Here is a 21,184-nt window from a genome sequence, read left to right as displayed (position 1 = left end):
TCTAGAAGAGTATTTCCAACATCTTCCTCTAGAATTCTAATAGTTTCACTCCTAAGGTTTAAATCTGTTACCCAGAGTGAGTTGATTTTTGTGAGAAGTGAAAGGTGTGGATCCTGCTTCAGTCTTCTACATGTGGCTATCCAGTTTTCCCAGCACCATTTATTGAATAAGGATTCTTTTACCCAGTGTATGTTTTTGTCTGCTTTGTCAAAGATTAGGTGGCTATATGAAGACGGTTTTATATCTGGATTCTCAGTTTCCCCAAATTATTTTGAAGTATATCTCAAACCTTGTATCATTTCACATGATCTTTGTTTGTTGTTTTTTTGTGACAGAGTCTCACTCTGTCACCCAGGCTAGAGTGCCATGGTGTCAGCCTAGCTCACAGCACACAGCAACCTCAAACTCAAACAATCCTTCTGCCTCAGTCTCCTGAATAGCTGGGACTACTGGCGCAAGCCACAACGCCTGGCTGTTTTTTCTATTTTTTTTAGTTGCTCGGCTAATTTTTTTCTATATTTAGTCAAGGCGGGGTCTTACTCTTGCTCAGGCTGGTCTCAAACTCCTGAGCTCAAGTGATCCTCCCGCCTCGGCCTCTCAGAGTGATAGGATTACAGGCATGAGCCACTGTGCCCAGCCCTCACATGATCATGTTTTGAAAGAGTACTCTTACTGCTCTGTGCAGAACAGATTGTTGGGGGATGATACTGGAAACAGGGAGAGGAGGAGGAAACCATTGCAATAGTCCAGGAATGGGAAGATGATCAGGAATATGGTGGTGGGGGTGGAAATGGTGAGGAGTGGTCAAATTAGGATATGCAGTTTTTTAAAGGTAGAACTGACAGGACTTGCTGATGGATTGGACATGTGAGGTGACAGAAAGCGGCGAATACCACATTTTTGGACCTAGCAACTGGGCATTTGGGGTACGTTTCAGGGAGAGGGGGAAGGCTGAGGAGGAGATGTTGAGTGGAGCCCAGGAAGGAACCAGGGCTGGAAATATAGATTTGGGAGTTGCTGGCACATTGGCAGTATTTAAAGTCATGGATCTGGGTGAGATCACCTAAGGAGAGATGGAGAAGATAAAGGGCCCCAGGCCTAAGCCCTAGGACACTCCACTGCTTAGAGATCAGGAGTGCAGTCATCATTCAATCTGTGGGCTTTGGAAGTGAGGGGCACTGGTCTCGAACAGCTCTGCACACTTCTCTCTATCTCTTAATATAAAGATATTAGTCCTGAGTTGGGGAGACAAAGTAGGGGTAAACAGAGATTCTTTCTCCTGGATCCTTGCAGTGACCTAAAGGAACCCTGCCTGTCATATCACCTAAGTATCCAGGGCCTTCCTCTTTAACAACTGTGCTTGCTAGACATTATGTTCTCTGGCTATGAGGTGTAGAAATGTGAGATTCAGTGAGATCTGAGGCTCAAACAATAGCTAATCTCCACCCTCAATGTCCTTTCAAATCAAAGGCGTCATCACTGTCCTCAGCTAAACTGGTTGAGAGAGGACATGGCCTGAGGGAATGTGGGCAGCTGTATGGTCCCAGAGAAAGACAGGCACCTGAATCCTTGGGGTGAGTAGATGCCATAAGGAAAGAGCCAGACCTGAGCCTACCTTGTCCTCGCCTCAGGTGTTCCAGGGTGGTCAGCCGATCTCCACCCCCAACCATGCCTTCCCAGAGCCTCAGACCAATGACCCAGCGTTATGGAGCTGTCTTCTGGGAGAACCTTAGTCAAAGGCCCAGGTGAGTAGGAAAGGAGAAAAGGGAAACTAACTGAAGTGGGAAGGTGAGGCTGTGCAATTTTTAACTACCATAAATCCTTATAACAATAAGCCCTAGTCTAGGGATAATTTCCCACTGGCTGGACATTATAGCTCCTGATGCCAGACAGAAGGTTGGGAGAGGTCATTAGAGAAGGAATACGGATGGGGGTGTCCTCTCCGCACTTAGCTCTTTTTGTGTATGTGTTTTTCACAGCCCTACCTGGAGGGAGGAAAAGTACATTCCACCCATGCTGGTATGACAATCTCTCTGCCCTTCCATACTTCTCTGTTAAAATTGCACCGTCATCTTGTCCCCAGTTCTCCTTATTACCTCTTCCCTCTGGTATTCCCCAACCAGACCCTCCTTTCCAATCATCATGTTCACAAGATTACAGCTGGGTTTCTTAAGACCCCTGACTCCCTAGTTCAGTCCAAGTTCCTCTGAGAAACCCAGTTCTTTCCTCTAGCTCCTTTCCCCCATTCTCTGGCACAGAGAGCCACTGGTTTCTCCCTGCCTGGCCTGTACCCTCCTGAGGGGCTCCCACCCCCTGAGATGCTTTGCAGAAGAAAGAGAAGGAGGCCACGTATGGAGGGAACACAGCAGGGACCTGGGGGCATCCCTGCCCGGGTAAGGGCTGTCTCTTATCACCTGGAGGACCTAAGGAGGCGCCTGAGAACCATCAATGAGTAAGGAGGCGAGACATCTGGGTTCTGGGAGCCAAGCAGTGTTTGGGGGCAGGATGGTTTGAGCTAAGGAAGGGGTTGAGAGCTTTGAGAGAATTGGAGGTTGTCTGGGAAGGAGCCGTGGGCTTGGTGTGTTTGAAACAGAATTTCTATAATGTGGAAAGGAGGAGGGAATTGAAGGATAGAGGATGAGCCACATGAGCTGGGAGGAGGGGAAAGTGAGTCACTGAAGACAGGAAAGCACACCATAGAACTGGAGGACAGTGGGGAGCTAGGGGGTCACCTCTGAGTCCCTGGACTAAAAATGCTTCAGTCTGAGAAGAGCAGAAAATTGGGAATGGAGGATTGGAGGTCAAATGACTACACCCTTGGGTCGCGGCGGGAAGTATTTCAGAACTGAAAGGTGAAGAATGGAGAGATAGGAAGCCTGGCTTCCAGCACCTCTCTCCTAAGCTTGTCTCCACAGACTGAAGAAGGCCCAGTGGGGCGGCTCTGGGGCTGCACGTGAGCCCCCGGTGCTCGCCGAAGAGGGCTGTGGATTCCCCAGCACCACTGAACACCCTGATCAGGAAGAAGAAAGGGCAACCTATCCACAGGAAGAGGGACGTTTGTTCACTCCTGGCAGGGCCCAGGTATGATTGGAGAGGAACTTGGTGGAGTGGTGGAGGGTGATGTAGATCCCCCAGTCTTACATGGAGAGACAAGATGCTGAGAGCCAGGTTGGATAGCTGGATTTGGGAGGAGCAAAAATAAAGTAGGTGAGAGTCAAAGACTTGAGTGTTCCTGGGCTTTGGAACTAGGGAATCTGGAGACAGACCTACTTTTGTATTTTTTTCAATTTCTTTTATCTTTACAGCTGCTTTGGTCTCCCTGGAGTCCCCTGGGCCAGGAGGAGGCTTGCCCCTCCAGATGGCTGCACTCTCTGCCCTCCTTCAGCACTGTCACAGCCAGTAGGAACCCCCTTTACAATCCCTGGGAGATGGAGCTGGAGTCTGAGGAGTAAGGAGAGACCATCTGTGCCCAAGATGCTGGTGGTCCCTGAGAGACCAAAAACTAGTTCCACCATTAGAATAGTCCCCATTGCTGACACGAAGGCATTTCCCCTTCCTCAGCCTCTCCAACTGCATTTCGCATCCTCCAAACTAGGCATTAACAGCCCCCTGGGTTGTTATCTCAACCCACCCCTCTCACAGGAACTCGCCAAGTCCTGTTTTCCTCTAAGCCCCGCTCCTGGCCTTGTGTTTTTCTCTCTGTTCCGTTATTAAAAAGCAAGCAAGTGGAGCCCGGAGTTGTCTTTCTCCCTGTGAAGCAGCGATGGAGAGGCTAATAGGGAACGAGGGGAAGGAGGGCTCCTTTCACCTGCTCGAGGGCCCAGCTACAATGAAGCCGGGCTGGGTCCCCAAATTCAAGGAGGCTTGCCCGATGGGAGGGAAATCCTGCCCCCAACTCCAGCGTTCCTCACCCAGCCTCTCGGGTTCCAGCACTGGACCACCGTCCCCCCTCCCCATTCTCCCGACCCGGAGTCACGTCAGTCAGCCAAGCTTCCGCCTCCGGGACCTGGAATCCTGGCCCTCAGCGCTGTTGCCCCTTCCTAGCAGTCTGTCCCTTGGCCTGGCTCAGAGCCCTGGAAGCCGAGTCCCTCGGCCCAGCGCCCCACCCAGAACCCCACGTGTGCTGACCCCAGGTTCCCTTCCCGACCCCCATCCCCTTAATTGGGAGGCCCCGCCCCGTGCGCAGTGACGTCGGACGCCGCTGTCAGCCGGCGCTGGGGAGGGGGGGTCGGTGTGGGGTAGAATGGCCGCTGCTGCCGTCACCCGTGGGACCCCGGGAGGTAAGAGCCAGGGCCTCTCACCCGCCTCTCCGCCCCCGCGCCAGGGGGCGCAGCTCCACCAAGTCCGGACGTGGAGCTCTGCGCCGGGGACCATCGTCCCTCCTCCCGGTTCGCTGCTACCGCGAGCTTCCGTCCTCCTCCCCCGCGCCAGGGGGCGCCACTCCGCTCAGGGCCCCACGGCGGAACAGCGCGTGCCGGGGACCGTCCCGGGGACCCCCGCACCCGGCACCTGCACTGTTCCTTGCGCTCCGCGCGCCCGCGAACTCTGCTCCGCGGCTTCTCCAGAACATCCCTCTGTGCTGGCGGGAACCTCCCACCTCGGAGGTTCTCCGGGGACCACCACCCCGCCGTGGGGGGCCGCCCCAAGCGCCGGCCGTCAGAGTCCGGCGCCACCCCCAGGCCTGCAGCCCAGGATCCGCTTCTGCTCCGCACCCTGGCAGGCTGCCTAGCCGGGACTGCGCACCTGCGCCCTGGGGCGGAGTCCTTACCCCAACCCCAGCTTCACTGCACACAGCCGACGGGCCTCCTCCCCCTCTCCATCTCGGATACCTGGTGGAGCCCGCGCTGAGAGCCTCCTCCAGCTCCCATCTGTTCCCCCAGGAGGGCGGGGGCTCTGGCTGAAGCCAGCGCGGTAGATGGGGTAGGGTAGGCCTGAAGGCCAGGGGAGGCAGAGGCGGTTGGGGAGGGGGCTGAGAGAGGTGGAGAGGGCTGTCAGCCTTGGGGTGGAGGATGGGTTGTCCTGAGGGTGGGAACCTGGATCCTGGGTGTCTAACCCAGATTTTACCAGGCCCTAAGTAACCTGGAAGAGAGAGTAGGTTTGGATCAGTTATCAGATATGCCCTTCCCCTTGGAAAAATCAAATAGAGAAGGAACTCAGGGTGTGTCTTCTAAGGCCTCACTCTCCACCCATACTTAGAATCTCCTGCCCTTCCCCCAGCATCCAGGCTCTCTTGCCAAACCATCCTCCAAGGACTGGATGCCCTGAATCCCAACCTTCAGGACCTGACCCTGCCATAGCCCCAGCAGCAGCAAGAGCCCAAGCTTTAGGGCCTCTGAGGCCCCAGCCCTGCCAGCCTTTTCCCCTCCCCCACCACAACCCGTTTCTTCCTGCTCACTCTCTGTTCCGTCTCTCCATTCATGTTGGTTCCTGGCACCGTGTCTGGGTTCCCTCACTTCCATTCCCTGGTTCTACTGTCACATCTTAGCCCAGCTCCTTCCTCTCATTTCTCATCTTTCCCTGATATCACAACCCAGTTTTGTACCCCCTCCCCTGCCTCATACTCCTCATCCTGGATTAATGTGGGGGCTTCTGTCATAAACTTGTTCTCTCCCTTCCCAGCACAGACTCCCCCTCCCCCCGGCCCCTCAGGCCGGGGGTGACCTTGCCCCCTGGATCCCTCACCATGAATACCAAGGACACCACCGAGGTTGCTGGTGAGTTCACAAACCAGGTTCCCGATTTGGGCATGGCCTTTTGTTCTCCCCATGCTGTGGTGGCCCTCTAATTCTTGGATTCCCTGCTCTCCTTGTCACGGCTTCAGCTTTCCCCAATGCTCCAGGTCCTCTTCAGCCCTTTCCCCTAGGCTGTCTATCACAGGGATGTCAGGGTAGCACACTAAGCCCTCCCTTCTAATTCCTTCTAGAGAACAGCCACCACCTGAAGATCTTTCTCCCCAAGAAGCTGCTGGAGTGTCTTCCTCGCTGCCCGCTGCTGCCTCCAGAGCGGCTACGGTGGAATACAAATGAGGTTTTCTACGGACCTGGGGGATTAGGACCCAGCAAGGCCTAGGGGGCTGGAGGAAGATGAGTGGGGGTCTTTCTGTGTCTGTTGATACTCCTAAGCACAAAGCACTGTTCTAGGCTCTTTGGAGATAAGAGCAGAGGTAGAAAGATAACAGATCTTGCAGAAGCCCATTTCTTAGCATGTCTGCCTTGGTAAAAACGACAGCTACTACCTGTAAAGAATTTCTTACATACGAGGCACTGTGCTAAGCACTTGCCCTACCTTATCTCTTTTAATCTTCCAAGGACGCTATAGAACAGGTCCTGTTATTACCCCCACCCCCATGTTATTGATGAGGAAACCAGTTTACCTCATGCAAACTATTATCTAACTCATTCCAGAGCTTCTGCTTTTAACCACCACTGATACTGGCCCCTCTAGAGGGCACAGTCCTTGTGTTACTCACCTTCTGTATTCTGCACACTTAGTGCCTCAGATGTAGTTCATGGTCGATAATTATTAATTTGATGTTAGAAGAGAATTTTCAGTAAAGGGTGTGTGTGTGTGTCATTTTAAGTGCTGTAGAGCCTTTAGGAAGGGCTAGGGTGGCCAGCAGGGCTTCACAGAGCATCTGGAAAGGGATTTGGTCTATAGGATGGCTAGGATTTCCAGACATGGAGAGGTGAGCACATGGTACTTCAGGTTTACAGGGCACTAACATGCAGGAGCTGATTGCTCAAGGCATGTTTGGGGAAGAATCGATGGACGCATCTGGCAAGAATGGCAGGTGCAATATGGGTGAATAGTGGGAACAATGGTTTGATCCCTTGTTGAAGAGAACCTTGGAGTCAGGCCAAAGAATCTGAAATCCTGGCAGTGTCAAACCACTGAAGTTTTTTTGAGTCAGGAAGGGACGTAAAAATGGTATTTGAGAGTAGTAAGATAATACACAGTGTGAAGAATGGGTGATGAAGAACGTGGACCTGGCCCTAAGATAAAGGCCTCAGGTGGGAGGGAGGGAAGGAGAGATGGAACCTGGCGTTCTTAAAAGGTCAGTGGGCCTTGCTTGGTCCAGATACCTAGAAGCATCCTACACTAGCTGCTGCAACTCAGCAAAGAGTGAGACACTGAGGGGATGACCAAGAGGCTAGGCTGAGACTCTATGAAGGGGATACCCACCTGAGTGCCTCTTCTCCTACAGGAGATTGCATCCTACTTGATCACCTTTGAGAAGCATGATGAGTGGCTATCCTGTGCCCCAAAGACAAGGTAAGAAAGTTTAACAAGGTGGGGAGTGGCAGGGGTCCCAGGTTCTGTTCACAGAACTTGAAGCCAACCCTTCCCTTCCCAGGCCTCAGAATGGCTCCATCATCCTCTATAACCGCAAGAAAGTGAAATACCGGAAGGATGGTTACCTCTGGAAGAAGCGGAAGGATGGGAAGACCACCCGAGAGGACCACATGAAGCTGAAGGTCCAGGGCATGGAGGTAAGAGAGTCAGACATTCAGCTCATCTGCCCTAACCTGCCCTCCTCTACCCTTAGCTGGAATCCAGCCCTTCTAGGGCCTGGTGACATCGTCTGTCTCAGTCCCCTCCCGGTCACTCTTCCCTTCTCACTCACTTTGGATCAGCTAACTGATTACTCAGGCCACTGTCTGTTTCCCATTTCCCCCATTGACCCAACTCTCCAGGCTTTAGGGCATGACTCCCTGCTAGAACACTGATGCCCAGTCCCCTTATTGCTCTTGTATTTCCCTGAGGGATCTAAGCAGTGATGCTCTAAGTACAGTTTTCTCTTCCCCATATCATTGCTCCTCATCTCAGATATATTCTTGCTCTGCTCTCTGATTTCTAGATAGTCCCATGTCTCAAATCTGACCCTCATTGTAAGGTCCCAGCCTTGCTGTTCCCTTCTCTCTAACCCTCATCTCTGACTCAGGGCTGCTGGGATTTGAAAGGGGTGGGGAGTAAGTGGGGGTGGGGGAAGGGTTATAGAGGAACTGGTGGAAAGATTGGGATTCCTGCAAAGGGACTGAACAGAGGAAGAGTTGGGGAGCAGACTAGCCCTCCCCCCACCCCAGCCTGTCTCCTGGCAGTGTCTCTATGGCTGCTACGTTCACTCTTCCATCGTCCCCACATTCCATCGGCGCTGCTACTGGCTGCTCCAGGTAAGGACAGAAGAGCTCAGGGAGCCAGACTCTTCCTGGCTCTTTGAGGGACATGGGTCCGAAAGGATGAAGTAGAAGGATGATTAGGTTCTGAGTGGGAAAAGGAGCCTGGGAAGGAGAGAGAGGAGGTGGGGGATGGAGAGAGCCAAAAATTGGGGTTGAGGTTGGGAGGGGTGCCCAGGAAGAAAGTGAGGACTGGGAAGCTGAGCCTCTGGACCTCAGGACCCCATGGCTCTCTGTCTGTACCCTTGTTCTCTCAGAACCCTGACATCGTCCTTGTGCACTACCTGAATGTCCCAGCCCTGGAGGATTGTGGAAAGGGCTGCAGCCCCATCTTTTGTTCCATCAGCAGCGATCGTCGAGAGTGGCTGAAGTGGTCCCGGGAGGAGCTGTTGGGACAGCTGAAGCCCATGTGTAAGGCAGCAGGACGAGGATAGAGCTTCAAGGGTAGAGTGGAAACGGGGACCTGCCAAAGGGGCCAGGATTCTGTACCCAAAACCTGTAGGATGACCATTTCCCTTCAAGCTGGGAGGGTGCTAGGATTCCTAGTGTGTTCTCAGGTGTTGGAATATGGAGAAGGGACTAAAGCTACATGTCCAAGCAGTCTTGATGCTGCTGGCCTCTGTTCACCCACCCAGAAGTCTTGGAGCATGTCAGGTGCTTGGAAGAGCCATCAAGGTACTTTGGGGCCTGTTTTGTGGGGGTCCCACAGCATTTCCCCCAACTTCTCTAGTTCATGGCATCAAGTGGAGCTGTGGGAACGGGACAGAGGAGTTCTCTGTAGAACAGCTGGTGCAGCAGATCTTGGACACACACCCAACCAAGCCCTCACCCCGAACCCACGCCTGTCTCTGCAGTGGGGGCCTTGGTGAGTGACACCCTGACCCTAAGGCTTTCTTCCCATCTAACCACACTGCTCTTACTCAAGCCAGGGGGATATCTGTCTTGATGGTATTTGCATGCTGATTTGCAAGTCTTTTGCATGTCCCAGAAGGATGGGCCAGATGAACAGAGGGCTTCCCATCTCAGTGCACAATGGTCCTAGCTCCATTTACTCAATGGTCCTGGCAACCGGTGCCCTTTTCTGCCTTCTACCTTTAGCAATTCCTGTCCCCCAGCACCACAAATTACACTCAGCCTTAGTTTTTTATTCCTCGTTTTTGCCCCACCACAGTGGTTCTGTTAGTTTGTCCTTTTTCTATGCCTTTACCTTTGTTTCAGCTACTCCCTCAAGCCCTCAGTTTTCTCCTGCAATGTTCCTCCAGTCCTGTTTATTTTGAGGGGAAAGGTGCGGGAGAGGGAAATTAGGAGAGGGAACATGTTTCTGATGCCTCCCGGTGGCCACAATCAGTATTACACCTCTGGTTTATAGGGAAGTCCTGGGAAATATTTTAGAGAGGCTTCTAGGAAGGCAAGGCTGGAGAAGGATGTGTCTTATGCCTTCTCTCTTCCCCACCCCTCTCCACTCCAGGTTCGGGGAGCCTTACCCACAAATGCAGCAGCACGAAACACCGCATCATCTCTCCCAAAGTGGAGCCCCGAGCTTTAACCCTGACCTCTATCCCCCACCCCCATCCCCCCGAGCCTCCTCCACTGATAGCCCCACTTCCCCCAGAGCTCCCCAAGGCACATACCTCCCCATCCTCTTCTTCTTCTTCCTCCTCCTCATCAGGTTTTGCAGAACCCCTAGAAATCAGACCTAGCCCTCCCACCTCTCGAGGGGGTTCGTCGAGAGGAGGCACTGCTATCCTCCTCCTGACGGGACTGGAGCAGCGTGCTGGGGGCTTGACGCCCACCAGGCACTTGGCTCCCCAGGCTGATCCTAGGCCTTCCATGAGCTTGGCTGTGGTAGTAGGCTCTGAGCCCTCTGCTCCACCAGCTCCTCCCAGTCCTGCCTTTGACCCTGATCGTTTTCTCAACAGCCCCCAGAGGGGCCAGACATATGGAGGGGGGCAAGGAGTAAGCCCAGACTTCCCTGAGGCAGAGGCTGCCCATATCCCCTGTCCTGCCCTAGAGCCTGCTGCTGCCCTAGAGCCCCAGGCAGCTGCTCGGGGTCCCTCTCCACAGTCAGCAGCAGGTGGGAGAAGAGGAAACTGCTTCTTCATCCAAGATGATGACAGTGGGGAGGAGCTCAAGGGCCAGGGAGCTGCCCCACCTGTACGTTCACCCCCTCCCTCACCTCCACCCTCACCTGTCCCCTTGGAGCCATCAGGCAGGGTAGGAAGAGGGGAGGCCTTGTTTGGAGGACCTGGTGGGGGCAGCGAACTGGAGCCCTTCGGTCTTTCATCATTCCCAGACCTTATGGGAGAACTCATCAGTGACGAAGCGCCAAGCCTCCCTGCCCCAACCCCCCAGCTCTCTCCTGCTCTTAGCACCATCACAGACTTCTCCCCAGAGTGGTCCTACCCAGAGGTGAGTCTAGGGCTTACCTCCTCCCTTCTCCTGCCCATTTGTTTTCTGATTCCCCAAAAGGAATTGTATTAACTCTTAACTGTTTCCCTCAATTTTCAAGGCTTCTAGGTTCCCTATTTTTATGTAGAGTACAGCTTCTTTCCTGTTTCCATAGTCCTCACTGACTTAACCCTTTCTTCCTCTCCCTTCCATGTGTTAGCATGGTTGCAGGAGTCCCCTGGGGACCTCATTCCCTTGGTGACTGTTCTCAGGGAGAGGGAATTGGGACTTTTCAGCCCCGAGAAGAAAAAATACATGTGATTGCAGACTTTAAGTAGCTGAAAGACTGTCTTCAGCAGTGGAGAAGTTCTGCCTCTGAGAGGGAAAGGAGGAACTGCCGTGGGGGTGAATTAGCCTAAGAACAGAACTTCCTCCTGATGACAGCTATGTGATAGCCTCGGTTGGGGGGGGGGAAAGCCCTGAATTACCCTTTTCTGGCAGATTCAGGTAGAGATGAGGTAACCACTTGGCAGGAATGTTGAGACAGAGGGATAGATTAGCTGTCCTTACCCCACTGAGTCCTGTACATTCCTGTATCCCCAAACACTAGTACAGGGCCTGCCAGATAGTAGATACTCTCTAAGGATCTGAATAAATGAATGAATGAGTGAGTGAATGAACACCCAACTCCAATCACATGCTCTCTGACTTCTGTCTGCAGGGTGGGGTCAAGGTGCTCATCACAGGTCCTTGGACAGAGGCCGCTGAGCATTACTCCTGTGTCTTTGATCACATCGCAGTACCAGCCTCACTTGTCCAGCCTGGTGTCTTACGCTGCTACTGTCCCGGTATGGGGATTGGGAATGGTAGGGAAGGGACTGACATATGGGCAGTTAGGACAGATCAGGATCTTCAGGCGTCCGGGAAGCACTGGGAGCAAATGGGTTATTCTGAGAGCACGAGGACCTCATCGAGTCCTGAGGTTGAGCTCCAGTCTCCCCCGGCAGGCAGAAGAGCCTGGGTTTAGGTGTTGGAAAATCTAAGTTATGGTCCAGGAAATCTCATTAGCTGACCAGTGACCTCAGAAACTAAGTCTGATCCTTTCTGTGTCCTTGGCCTCCCCTCCTATAAGGTCAGGCATTGACTCAGGGGATCTCTAATGTCCAACTAGGCTCTCTGGCTTTGTTAGAGCCAGAGTCTCCAACTCCAATCCAGGGAGAATGAGAAAGAAGAGATGTTAGTCTCCTCTAACCAGTCCTGAGATTGAAGGACATTGGCTTCTAGACCTGTGCTGTCCAATATGGTAACCATTAGCTACGTGTACCTATTTAATTAAAATTAAATAATATTTAAAATTCAGTTTCCCAGCCACACTGACCACATTTTAAGTGCTCAATAGCCGCATGTGGCTAGTGCTACCCTATTGGATAGTTCAGATGTAGAACATTTCTGTCATTGCAGAAATGGTCTAGACTTATTGCCAAGGCTCATCTCTGCCCTTTTGCCTCCAACCTTGTCCTTACCCTGCACTCCACAGTCAGCCTTACTGTGGAACCCCAAGGACCACTGGAGTGGCAGGTCGACAGCTTTGCTGTCTATGAGTGTTCTCCCCCAATCTCAACAGCCCCATTCACCCACATATGGAAGGAAAAGGGATGAGACCAGAGAAGCTAGGGACTGGGAAAAAAAGTCTCAGCTCCTGATCTGGGATCAGGGCCTGGTGGTCCCATCCTCAGAGCCATAGACATTCAGACTCTGGGACACAACTCTCACTTGACACTGTTCATGAGCACCTAGCTCCCCTTTCCCATCTTTAGTAACAGGGTCATGACTCTGGACTTGTGATCTGGAGATCAAGGGGTTTATCCACCATCAAATTATTCATAAGTACAAGTGTCTCTTAACCCTCAACTTCCAAACCTTGTTACTGAATAACAAACATCCTCAACTACAGAGTCTGTAATCCAAGGGGTCTCTGGCCTATAGTAGGTATTAAGTTCTTGAATGAATGGACTCCCTTCCTAGTTAGTGCCAAGGCCACTGAAGCAGGGGCCTCTTGGCCTACAGCAAAGGAGTGAGGAAGGTAGAAATGGAATGATCGTCCGTGGCTCTGACACAGGTGGCCAGAGAAGGAGCCCGGAAAGAGAGCCCTTCTCGCTGATCCTGCCCTCCCCAGCCCATGAGGTAGGGCTGGTGTCTTTGCAGGTGGCAGGACGGGAGGGGCCTCTTTCTGCTTCTGTGCTCTTTGAGTATCGAGCCCGCCGATTCCTGTCTCTGCCTAGTACTCAGCTTGACTGGTTGTCACTGGACGGTGAGTACCTAGCCCTCTGACCCCAAGTGTTGGGCCCTGCAACCTCTGAGCATGACATATTCCTAGACCTCTCAGGATTCAGGTGGCCACCACTTAGCCCCCAATTTACCACTCTTTTTTCAATTTGGTTTCATTGGTCATTTCTGAATGCAGCAGCAAACTTCTCTCACTCCTTCTTCCCCATAAATCTTGGCACCATCTTTTTTTTTTTTAAGATGGGGTCTCACCGTGTTGCCCAGGCTAGTCTCTGGTCTTGAACTTCTGGGCTCAAGCGATCCTCTTGACGCAGCCTCCTGAGCAGCTGGGATTACAGGCCTGCAACACCACACCCAGCTTCTTGACACTGTCATCATCCCAGCTCTTGCCCTGTCCCTTCCATCCCAAAAGATGAAATCTAGACAAGAAAGGCCAAGAGGCTGGGGCAGGGACAGGGTCTACAGCAATATATAGGTGCTATGCATGAGTATGTGTCTACTTATCTGTATATTTAAATTTCTATTTTTTTACCCTCTGGCTATAAAGATACATTCAGGGCCAGGCACGTGGATCACACCTGTAATCCTAGCACTCTGGGAGGCCAAGGTGGGATGATTGCTTGAGGTCAGGAGTTCAAGACCAGCCAGAGCAAGAGTGAGACCCCGTCTCTACTAAAAATTGAAAAAATTATTTGGGCATGGTGGTGTGCACCCGTATTCCCAGCTGCTTGGGAGGCTGAGGCAGGAGGATCACTTGAACCCAGGAATTTGAGGTTGCTGTGAACTATGAGGACAACACCGCACTCTAGCTAGGGCGACAGAGCAAGACTCTATCTAAAAATTAATATATATATATATATATATATATATATATATGTATTCATTATAGGAAATTTGGAAATTACAGAATAGTATAAAGTATAAAATGTAAGTTTCCTATAATACTACTACTCAGTGATATCTACTGCTAATATTGTGGTATACTTTCTCATACAGACACATATACTCATATGTGTGTAGGTATATTTATTTCTTTAAATCTGGGATTGTTTTTGTTCCTGTTACTGGTTATCTCTCTTGTGGCTTTGAGAACTGTTTCCGTTTGCACCTGCTGCTTTCTTGAGGTTTGCTTTTCTCTCTCTTCTTGGTATCTCTGTTGTTGCCTCTTGGTTTCTCTCAGTTCTGCTGTTGTCCATGTTGGTTCAGTTTGTCTCCCTCCATCCCTACTTCTCTCTCTCAGGGGATCTGGTCCTTAGTTTTGCCTCACTTTTGCAGCCAGCACCCATCAGAGCCTGAGTATGTGTGCTAGGTTGCCTGCCTCTGACTTGAGTCTGCCTACCTGGGGATCTGGCCAGGTCTTAGTCCTGTTCTGCTTTTATCCTTTTCTGTTCCTGTCTAATATTTGTTTTACCATCATTCCTACAGGTCTCTTCCATCTGTCTTCTTTCCATTTATTCTTGAACCAATGTCTTAACTTGGCTCTGTTATCTTCCTTTCCTGTTGCTTGTTTGGTACTCCCTCCCACCCCAGCTCTCCTTTGTCTTTTCTCTCCTCTCCTTCACCTTGTTTATCTTTTCTGCTCTCTTCTCCCTTTGTTTTACCTGGATTTCTGTTCATCATTCTCTACCCCTCCCCTGTATCACCTTTATACCTTCATCTCCTTCTATCCTGGCATCTCACATCTCCAGCCTTCACCCTGTTTCCCTGTGCCTATTTTCCCATGGCTCTAATCCCCTCCTGCCTCCTCTCCATGTCCTTGTTTGATCTCAAGAGGGGACAGATACAGCTTGGGGTGTGTGTTTGTGTGTGCATGTGCATGTGTGTATTTGTGTATGGGGTGGGAGGGGGCAGAGGAGGAGGAAGACATGGCTATCTATCTCTGTCACCTTCCCTCCCCCACCATCCTCTTTGTGGACAGCTGCAGGGGGCCGGGAGGAGAGGGTGGTGCTTTTCAAATCACAATCCCTGAGTTCTTTTGGGCAGTGATTTAATAGAGAGGAGGGACCCTGGAATCATTCAGCCCCAGCATGAGTGACAAAAGTAGTGTCTGGGGTAAGAACTATGGAGTATTTCACCTAGGAAAAGGCTGGGGAGAGAGTGTATACATGTGTGATTTGGGGCAGCTGGGAGCTAGATGGCTGTTTGGAAATTCCTACCATCTCTGTGTCTTGAAGGAAACAGTCTTGGTTCTGCATCCTGGTTCTAGGTCTATGGGCAGTATTAACAGCTCTAGTTTAAGGACTGAGTCCTGGTAGGCTTTATTTAGAAGGTGAGTGGGTTAAAGGGCTATTGTCTGGGGGAAGAGAAAAGAATGTGATTCTGTGTCTTCACCCCCAGATCTTGGGATGGGTCCAGTTTTGGTGTTCAGGGTATCACCTAGACCCTGCCCACTCAGCCTCCCATACCCACTCCCCCTCAGACAACCAGTTCCGAATGTCCATACTGGAGCGACTGGAACAGATGGAGAAGCGGATGGCAGAAATTGCAGCAGCCGGGAGGGCACCTCGTGAGGGTCCTGATGCTCCTACGTTACAGGTACTTCCATGAGGAGGGAGGTGGTCTACAGTGGGGAGCAGGAGGAGGGTCCGCCTAAAGAAAATAGCGCTAGTATATGACTCTCCTTGCTCTCCTGTCCCCAGCCTCCCCAGCGAGCCCTCCCTCCCCGACATCACTCTTCGCCCACCCCCACCCTGTGGCAAGAGTGGCTATTCTGGGCACCCTCTTGGCATGACAGGCTTCAGACTATTTCTGGTCTGAAGAAGGCCGGAGGTGAAGGAGAGGCTAGAGGAGGGGTCAGGAAGAGTTGGGGCTCAGAGCTCTGTGGGTCCCGAGTCTCTGAAGGAAGGGGGCTGGGGAAAGGCTCAGAGAAGACTCTGGCTTTTGAGGGGAGACACCATGTGTGGATATGGCACTAGTCTGAGCTGATGTGAAGGCACAACATGGGCAAGGATGTGTGAGGTCTGGCTGCCAGATGGGCTGGAGGAAGTGGCTGTGAGAGTAGGGGACACCGAAGCCACACAGAAACTCGAACATGGAGAGCTGATAGGCCATCAAGGGTCTAGGTGGTGGGAACTTAGAGCAAGAAGTGTGGGGAGGGGGCAGAATTAGAAGTGAGAGGACAAATGTGGACCGACGCTCAGGTCTCTGCATAAGGGCATGTGTACTGCAGGATGAAGGCCAGGGGCCTGGATTCGAGGCACGGGTGGTGGTCTTGGTAGAGAGCATGATCCCGCGCTCCACCTGGAGGGGTCCTGAACGTCTGGCCCACGGAAGCCCCTTCCGAGGCATGAGCCTCCTGCACCTGGCCGCTGCCCAGGGCTATGCCCGCCTTATCGAGACCCTGAGCCAGTGGCGGTAAGCAGGGGCAGCAGGGAAGGGGCTGGGCAGCCCCTGGGACATAAGTGCCAGAGGACTGAGGAGGAACCAGAGGACCTGGGGGAGCCAAGAGGGAACTTGGGGTCATTGTGGGAAGGGAGAGGGGCTGGGAGGACTTACATTTTGGGGAACTTTAATATCCCCTGACTTATGACACTTTGACATCTTGACTCGTTCAGCTGATTAGTCTCTTTGCCTCATCCCACTGGCCTTAGTGCTTCTAGACTGCTCACTTCCCAGTCCCTTTACTTCTTATTCTTACTTTGCCTGCTTTTTCCCTGACTGTGCTCTGCTGTCCCTCTCCCAAACTCTCCAGGAGCGTGGAGACTGGAAGCTTGGACTTAGAGCAAGAGGTTGACCCCCTCAACGTGGATCACTTCTCTTGTACCCCTCTGGTGAGGATGCTGGATTCCTGAGTGCATTTGGGGCAACGGGAATGGTGCTTCAAAGGAAAGATCCTTTGGGGGATGCAGGGAGTGGGGTGGGCTGGGGTCTGAAGATGTGGCCACCTGGGGAGGAGCTCTGGGCCTCACCTGCACCCCCACCTCCCCGCCCCGCTTCCTGCCCCTCTCCTCAGATGTGGGCTTGTGCCCTGGGACACCTGGAAGCTGCTGTGCTCCTTTTCCGTTGGAACCGACAGGCGCTGAGCATTCCCGACTCTCTGGGCCGTCTACCCTTGTCCGTGGCTCATTCCCGGGGTCATGTGCGCCTTGCCCGCTGCCTTGAGGAACTGCAGAGACAGGAGGCTTCAGTTGAGCCCCCACTTGCCCTATTGCCACCATCCTCGAGCCCAGACACTGGTGAGGGCTGCCCCCAGTCTTGTTGAGAAAGGGATGTGGGTTGAAGGATAGGCCAAGGCAATGCCAAAGGGTGGAGACAGAAAGTGAGAGGAGGCAAACTGAGGAATAGGCAGGGGTGGGGGGGTAACAGGAGCAAGAACAGACAGGGAGACTGAAAACGAGGATGGGGGAGGCAGGAGACTTGAGGGCTGGCTGATGGCTCCTGCTGCCCTCACCCTCTTCCCTCACTGCACAGGTCTGAGCAGCGTCTCCTCGCCCTCGGAGCTGTCGGATGGCACTTTCTCCATCACATCAGCCTATTCTAGTGCCCCAGATGGCAGTCCTCCCCCTGCTCCTCTGCCTGCCTCTGAGATTACTATGGAGGAGATGGTCCCAGGCCAGCTCTCCTCTGGTGCCCCAGAGGCTCCCCTACTCCTCATGGATTATGAGGCCACCAATTCCAAAGGGCCCCCAGCCTCCCCTCCTGCCCTCCCGCCAGCCCCAGATGATGAGGCTGCTCCAGAGGATCCTGACAGGCCACAGGCTGTGGATGTGATCCCGGTACTGCTCATGTTGATGGAATTATGAGGGCTAGAAGTGGAGTGGGGTGCAGAAGTAGGGTGAGGCAGACTATTCCATGAAGCACAATCAGAGTCTGGCTTCAAATTGGGAAGGGGCCATTTACCTTCATTTGAGGACAAGCAAGGTAACCCTTTGCTTAGCTCCTTTCAGACCTTGTAAGTAAGAAGTCATCAGGGAGCAAAGGTTAAAAATCCTGGGAATGTCTTCAGTTAGAGCTGGGTTGTAGGAGTTTCCTGTTGATCCATGAAAGGAAAAGGTTTTTGGGGAACCAGGGTGATGGACGGCAGCTGGGAGGTGTGTGGAGCAGCAGGTTGGCAAGATGGAGGTATGTGGCAGTGATCTGAGGTGGGAAGGAGGCTTGCACATGGTAAAAGCTAAGGTTTTATGAAATCAAAGAATGAGTCTTCAAGTGTAGCCTCATACTTCTCTGCTAAAACCCCGGGATATATCTGCTTTAGAGAAGCTAATGGAGTCATTGGGTAGTGCTAGAAGTACAAAAAACCTGGAAAATCCCACAAGATAGGCTGTGTTGAGTGTGGCCAGCAGAAGTGCTACAGGCTTCAGGGCTAGAGCAAAGACCAGGCAGGAGCCATTCAACAGCGTATCATGTGGTTCTTAGAGAGCCGAAGTGGGTCAGTGTGGGCATGGATGGCAGGCCCAAGGCAGACCCAGGTAGGACAGTGGCTGGTTGGCCTGAAAAGATGTCAAGTCCTCCATTTACTCAGCTTCTGAATCCTCATTTGGAGTATGTCCTTATGTTCTCCACAACGTTAGCACAGAGGGCTATACCCAAGTGGGAATTCAATAATTATAAATGAATGAGTCTGGAACAGCGCTAAGAAAGACAGGGTTAGCAGGGAGAGCAATTCCCGAATCCTCAGCATCTGGTGGTATGGACTGAAAGTTACAGCTTAATCAGGGCAGGAACATCTGGCAGGTAGGGCCCCTAAGGGCTCACTCAGCTTCTCCTGTCATCCAGGTGGACATGATCTCACTGGCCAAACAGATCATCGAGGCTACACCGGAGCGGATTAAACGAGAGGACTTCGTGGGGCTGCCTGAGGCCGGAGCCTCAATGCGGGAGCGGTCAGGGGCTGCGGGGCTCAGCGAGACCATGTCCTGGCTGGCCAGCTACCTGGATAATGTGGACCATTTCCCCAGCTCAGCCCCTCCCAGGTGACCAGCTCAGGACAAAACCTCCAGATTCTTTTTCGTAGGAAGATGGGAGGAAGGGAGGAGGCTGGCTTCCCCATAGCCAAAGTTTCATTCTGGCTGAGGCCCTAGGGCCTTTGAGAAGGGAAGTGAACTGGCTGATGAACTCTGAAGCCACTCATTCCAGACTCAGTTGCTGGGGGTTTTCCTTCATGGCAATTCCTTGGTGGGAGAAGAGGGCCACCAGATGCCCTGTGACAACCCTTTTCCCTATCCCCACAGTGAACTGCCTTTTGAGCGAGGTCGCCTGGCCATTCCCCCAGCACCTTCCTGGGCAGAGTTTCTCTCTGCATCTACCAGTGGCAAGATGGAAAGTGATTTTGCCCTGTTGACACTATCAGATCATGAGCAGCGGGAACTGTATGAGGCAGCCCGAGTCATCCAGACAGCCTTCCGGAAGTACAAGGTCAGGGGTCCAGGGGTCTCAAGATGAATTACACAATCTTGGGTCAGGGAAGACTGGTGTCCCAGGAATGTTGGAGGAAGAGCAGTTATCCAGACAGGTCTTAGATGGGGCAAGGGGTCAGGGGACCCCAGAAAAGCTGAAGGGACAGGTCAAGTGTCCACCAGGTAGGCCATGAGGTGCTGAGACTTCTTTCTCTCTCCTCAGGGCCGGCGGCTGAAGGAGCAGCAGGAGGTAGCAGCAGCTGTGATCCAGCGCTGTTACCGGAAATACAAGCAGGTAAGACCCTTCTTCAAAAGCATACCCACCAAACCACACCCCCACACACCTATTCCAGCCTAGAGCACCCAGAATGTTGCCAGAGCCCTAACTCCCCTTCTCTTTCCACAAGCTGACCTGGATTGCACTTAAGGTATTAGGCATGAGATCCGGGTGTGATGTCTGTGATGATTCAGCTTTTCCATGAGTGTGTGGGTTAGAGAAAGAGATTTGCATCAGCCTAACTTGGGGGTGACCCTCAGAGGTTTGGGTCTGTGTCCCTCCATTTCAGCCCCTGTCTCTTCTCCCCACCCCTGCAGTTTGCACTCTATAAGAAGATGACCCAGGCAGCCATCCTGATCCAGAGCAAGTTCCGAAGCTACTATGAGCAGAAACGATTTCAGCAGAGCCGCCGAGCAGCTGTGCTCATCCAGCAGCACTACCGCTCCTACCGCCGCAGGCCCGGGCCTCCCCACCGGCCCTCGGGCACCCTGCCTGCCCGCAGCAAGTACGCCCCAGCCCCGGAGCCCTCTGCCTACCCACTGTGTCCATGCCCCTTCCTCATCATCTTGTCCCCCACCCTTCCCTGCCTAGGGTTCCTACAAGGCTGAGGGCATGGGGTGCCTGAGTGTTCTGTGAGGTCCATCTTTTCTTTCTTCCACCAGAGGCTCCTTTCTCACCAAGAAGCAGGACCAGGCAGCCCGGAAGATCATGAGATTCCTGCGGCGCTGCCGACACAGGTTCTCATGCCTTCTCTCCCCTGGTTTTGCCCTGCCACCTCCCCTGATCCGCCAGTCTCCTTTGACTCCTTCCTTGTCTTTCCGCAGGATGAGGGAATTGAAGCAGAACCAGGAGCTGGAAGGGCTTCCCCAGCCAGGACTGGCCACCTGACCTCTCTACCGCCTTTCTCATCACCCTGGAGCGCTTCTTGCAGTCTTAACAGGGATGAAGGCTTTCTGGGGCAGGGGGAGCCCTGTCGGCAGCTTTCCCTTTCACCTTTGTTGGAGCCCTCATAGGCCTCCATCCTCCTCCCCACCCCCACCCCACACCTCCTGGTCGTACCCCCTCTCTTTTGGTCTCTGGCTCCAGAAGACCCATGCCCCCCACACCTGCATCTTCAGCCATGATTTACACACCTGCGTGCCCCTTCTCAGCTCCCTCCTGCCTGCACCCCAATCGGCCCCTTCCTGACTTGCCTTATTTATTTGTTCGACGCGTCTCTTGAATGTATCCTCCTCAGTCCCCACCTCTGCCTTCGCTGCGCGCGCCCCTCGTGTTTCAGGGCTGACTGTGCCCCCACCCCGACTCCGCATGTTTGCGTCTGTTACCTCCCTTTCTGGCCCTGTCTTCCCCCATCACCCCGACTCTGGCCGCCAACTGGGGCCAAAGGGGAGGGGCTGTACATAGGAACGCGTTGCGGAGTCCCGCCCCTGTCCCCCGAGGGGAGGGGGCTTGTACATACTGTAACATACAGAGTATAGTGAAGAATCTATTTAAGGCGCCGCGGGGAGGGCTGCACGGCCGGGCTTGCGGTTCCCTGGCGCGGCAGGGGCCTCCTGCCGGCTCCACGAGCACTTTCTACTTGTGCATGGGCTTGGTTTATACGAATTGCCATTAAACATCGCTGCACCAGCCAGCCTCCGGCCTCTGTCTGCGGGGGGCGGGGCGGGGTGGGGCCTCGGCCGGCGGGAGGCGCCCACGCGCGGCGGGCCTCGGATCCGCGCCCG

At 53.2% G+C, this 21,184-nt stretch overlaps 2 protein-coding genes and 1 pseudogene across 5 annotated transcripts in view; 2 read left to right on the top strand and 1 right to left on the bottom strand.

Moving 5' to 3' along the window:
• Nucleotides 1-3,690, top strand: part of INCA1 (inhibitor of CDK, cyclin A1 interacting protein 1) — a 7,958-nt gene extending 4,268 nt beyond the window's left edge. For all 3 annotated transcript variants that reach the window (XM_012659904.1, XM_012659906.1, XM_012659905.1), the window contains exons 3-7: nt 1,632-1,745; nt 1,980-2,019; nt 2,259-2,452; nt 2,916-3,081; nt 3,306-3,690. In XM_012659904.1, the coding sequence (XP_012515358.1) occupies nt 1,632-1,745; nt 1,980-2,019; nt 2,259-2,452; nt 2,916-3,081; nt 3,306-3,452 (661 nt within the window). In that variant the 3' untranslated portion in view covers nt 3,453-3,690. The remainder of the gene's footprint in view (nt 1-1,631; nt 1,746-1,979; nt 2,020-2,258; nt 2,453-2,915; nt 3,082-3,305) is intronic.
• A 375-nt stretch (nt 3,691-4,065) lies between these two features.
• Nucleotides 4,066-4,947, bottom strand: LOC105822839 (annotated as a pseudogene).
• Nucleotides 4,948-5,548: 601 nt separating this feature from the next.
• CAMTA2 (calmodulin binding transcription activator 2) lies at nt 5,549-21,089 on the top strand. 2 transcript variants are annotated; one of them, XM_012659901.1, is made up of 21 exons: nt 5,549-5,714; nt 5,924-6,027; nt 7,205-7,272; nt 7,355-7,490; nt 8,100-8,171; nt 8,432-8,585; nt 8,905-9,039; nt 9,643-10,583; nt 11,284-11,410; nt 12,739-12,873; nt 15,268-15,383; nt 16,018-16,202; nt 16,540-16,618; nt 16,801-17,023; nt 17,259-17,563; nt 18,564-18,760; nt 19,019-19,202; nt 19,407-19,478; nt 19,778-19,965; nt 20,123-20,197; nt 20,285-21,089. In XM_012659901.1, exons 1-21 carry the CDS (start codon nt 5,684-5,686, stop codon nt 20,346-20,348), a joined length of 3,591 nt encoding a protein of 1,196 aa, XP_012515355.1. In that variant the 5' UTR covers nt 5,549-5,683; the 3' UTR covers nt 20,349-21,089. The 2 variants fall into 2 exon arrangements, with proteins under 2 accessions (XP_012515355.1, XP_012515356.1); XM_012659902.1 differs by lacking the exon at nt 8,100-8,171 and having other exon boundaries at nt 5,626-5,714.
• The last annotated feature ends 95 nt before the right edge of the window (nt 21,090-21,184 follow it).

Source organism: Propithecus coquereli, unplaced genomic scaffold (genome assembly GCF_000956105.1).
Source record: "Propithecus coquereli isolate 6110/MARCELLA unplaced genomic scaffold, Pcoq_1.0 Scaffold640, whole genome shotgun sequence".
NCBI classification, from domain to species: Eukaryota; Metazoa; Chordata; class Mammalia; order Primates; family Indriidae; genus Propithecus; species Propithecus coquereli.
This window is presented reverse-complemented; position numbering and strand designations above follow the sequence as displayed.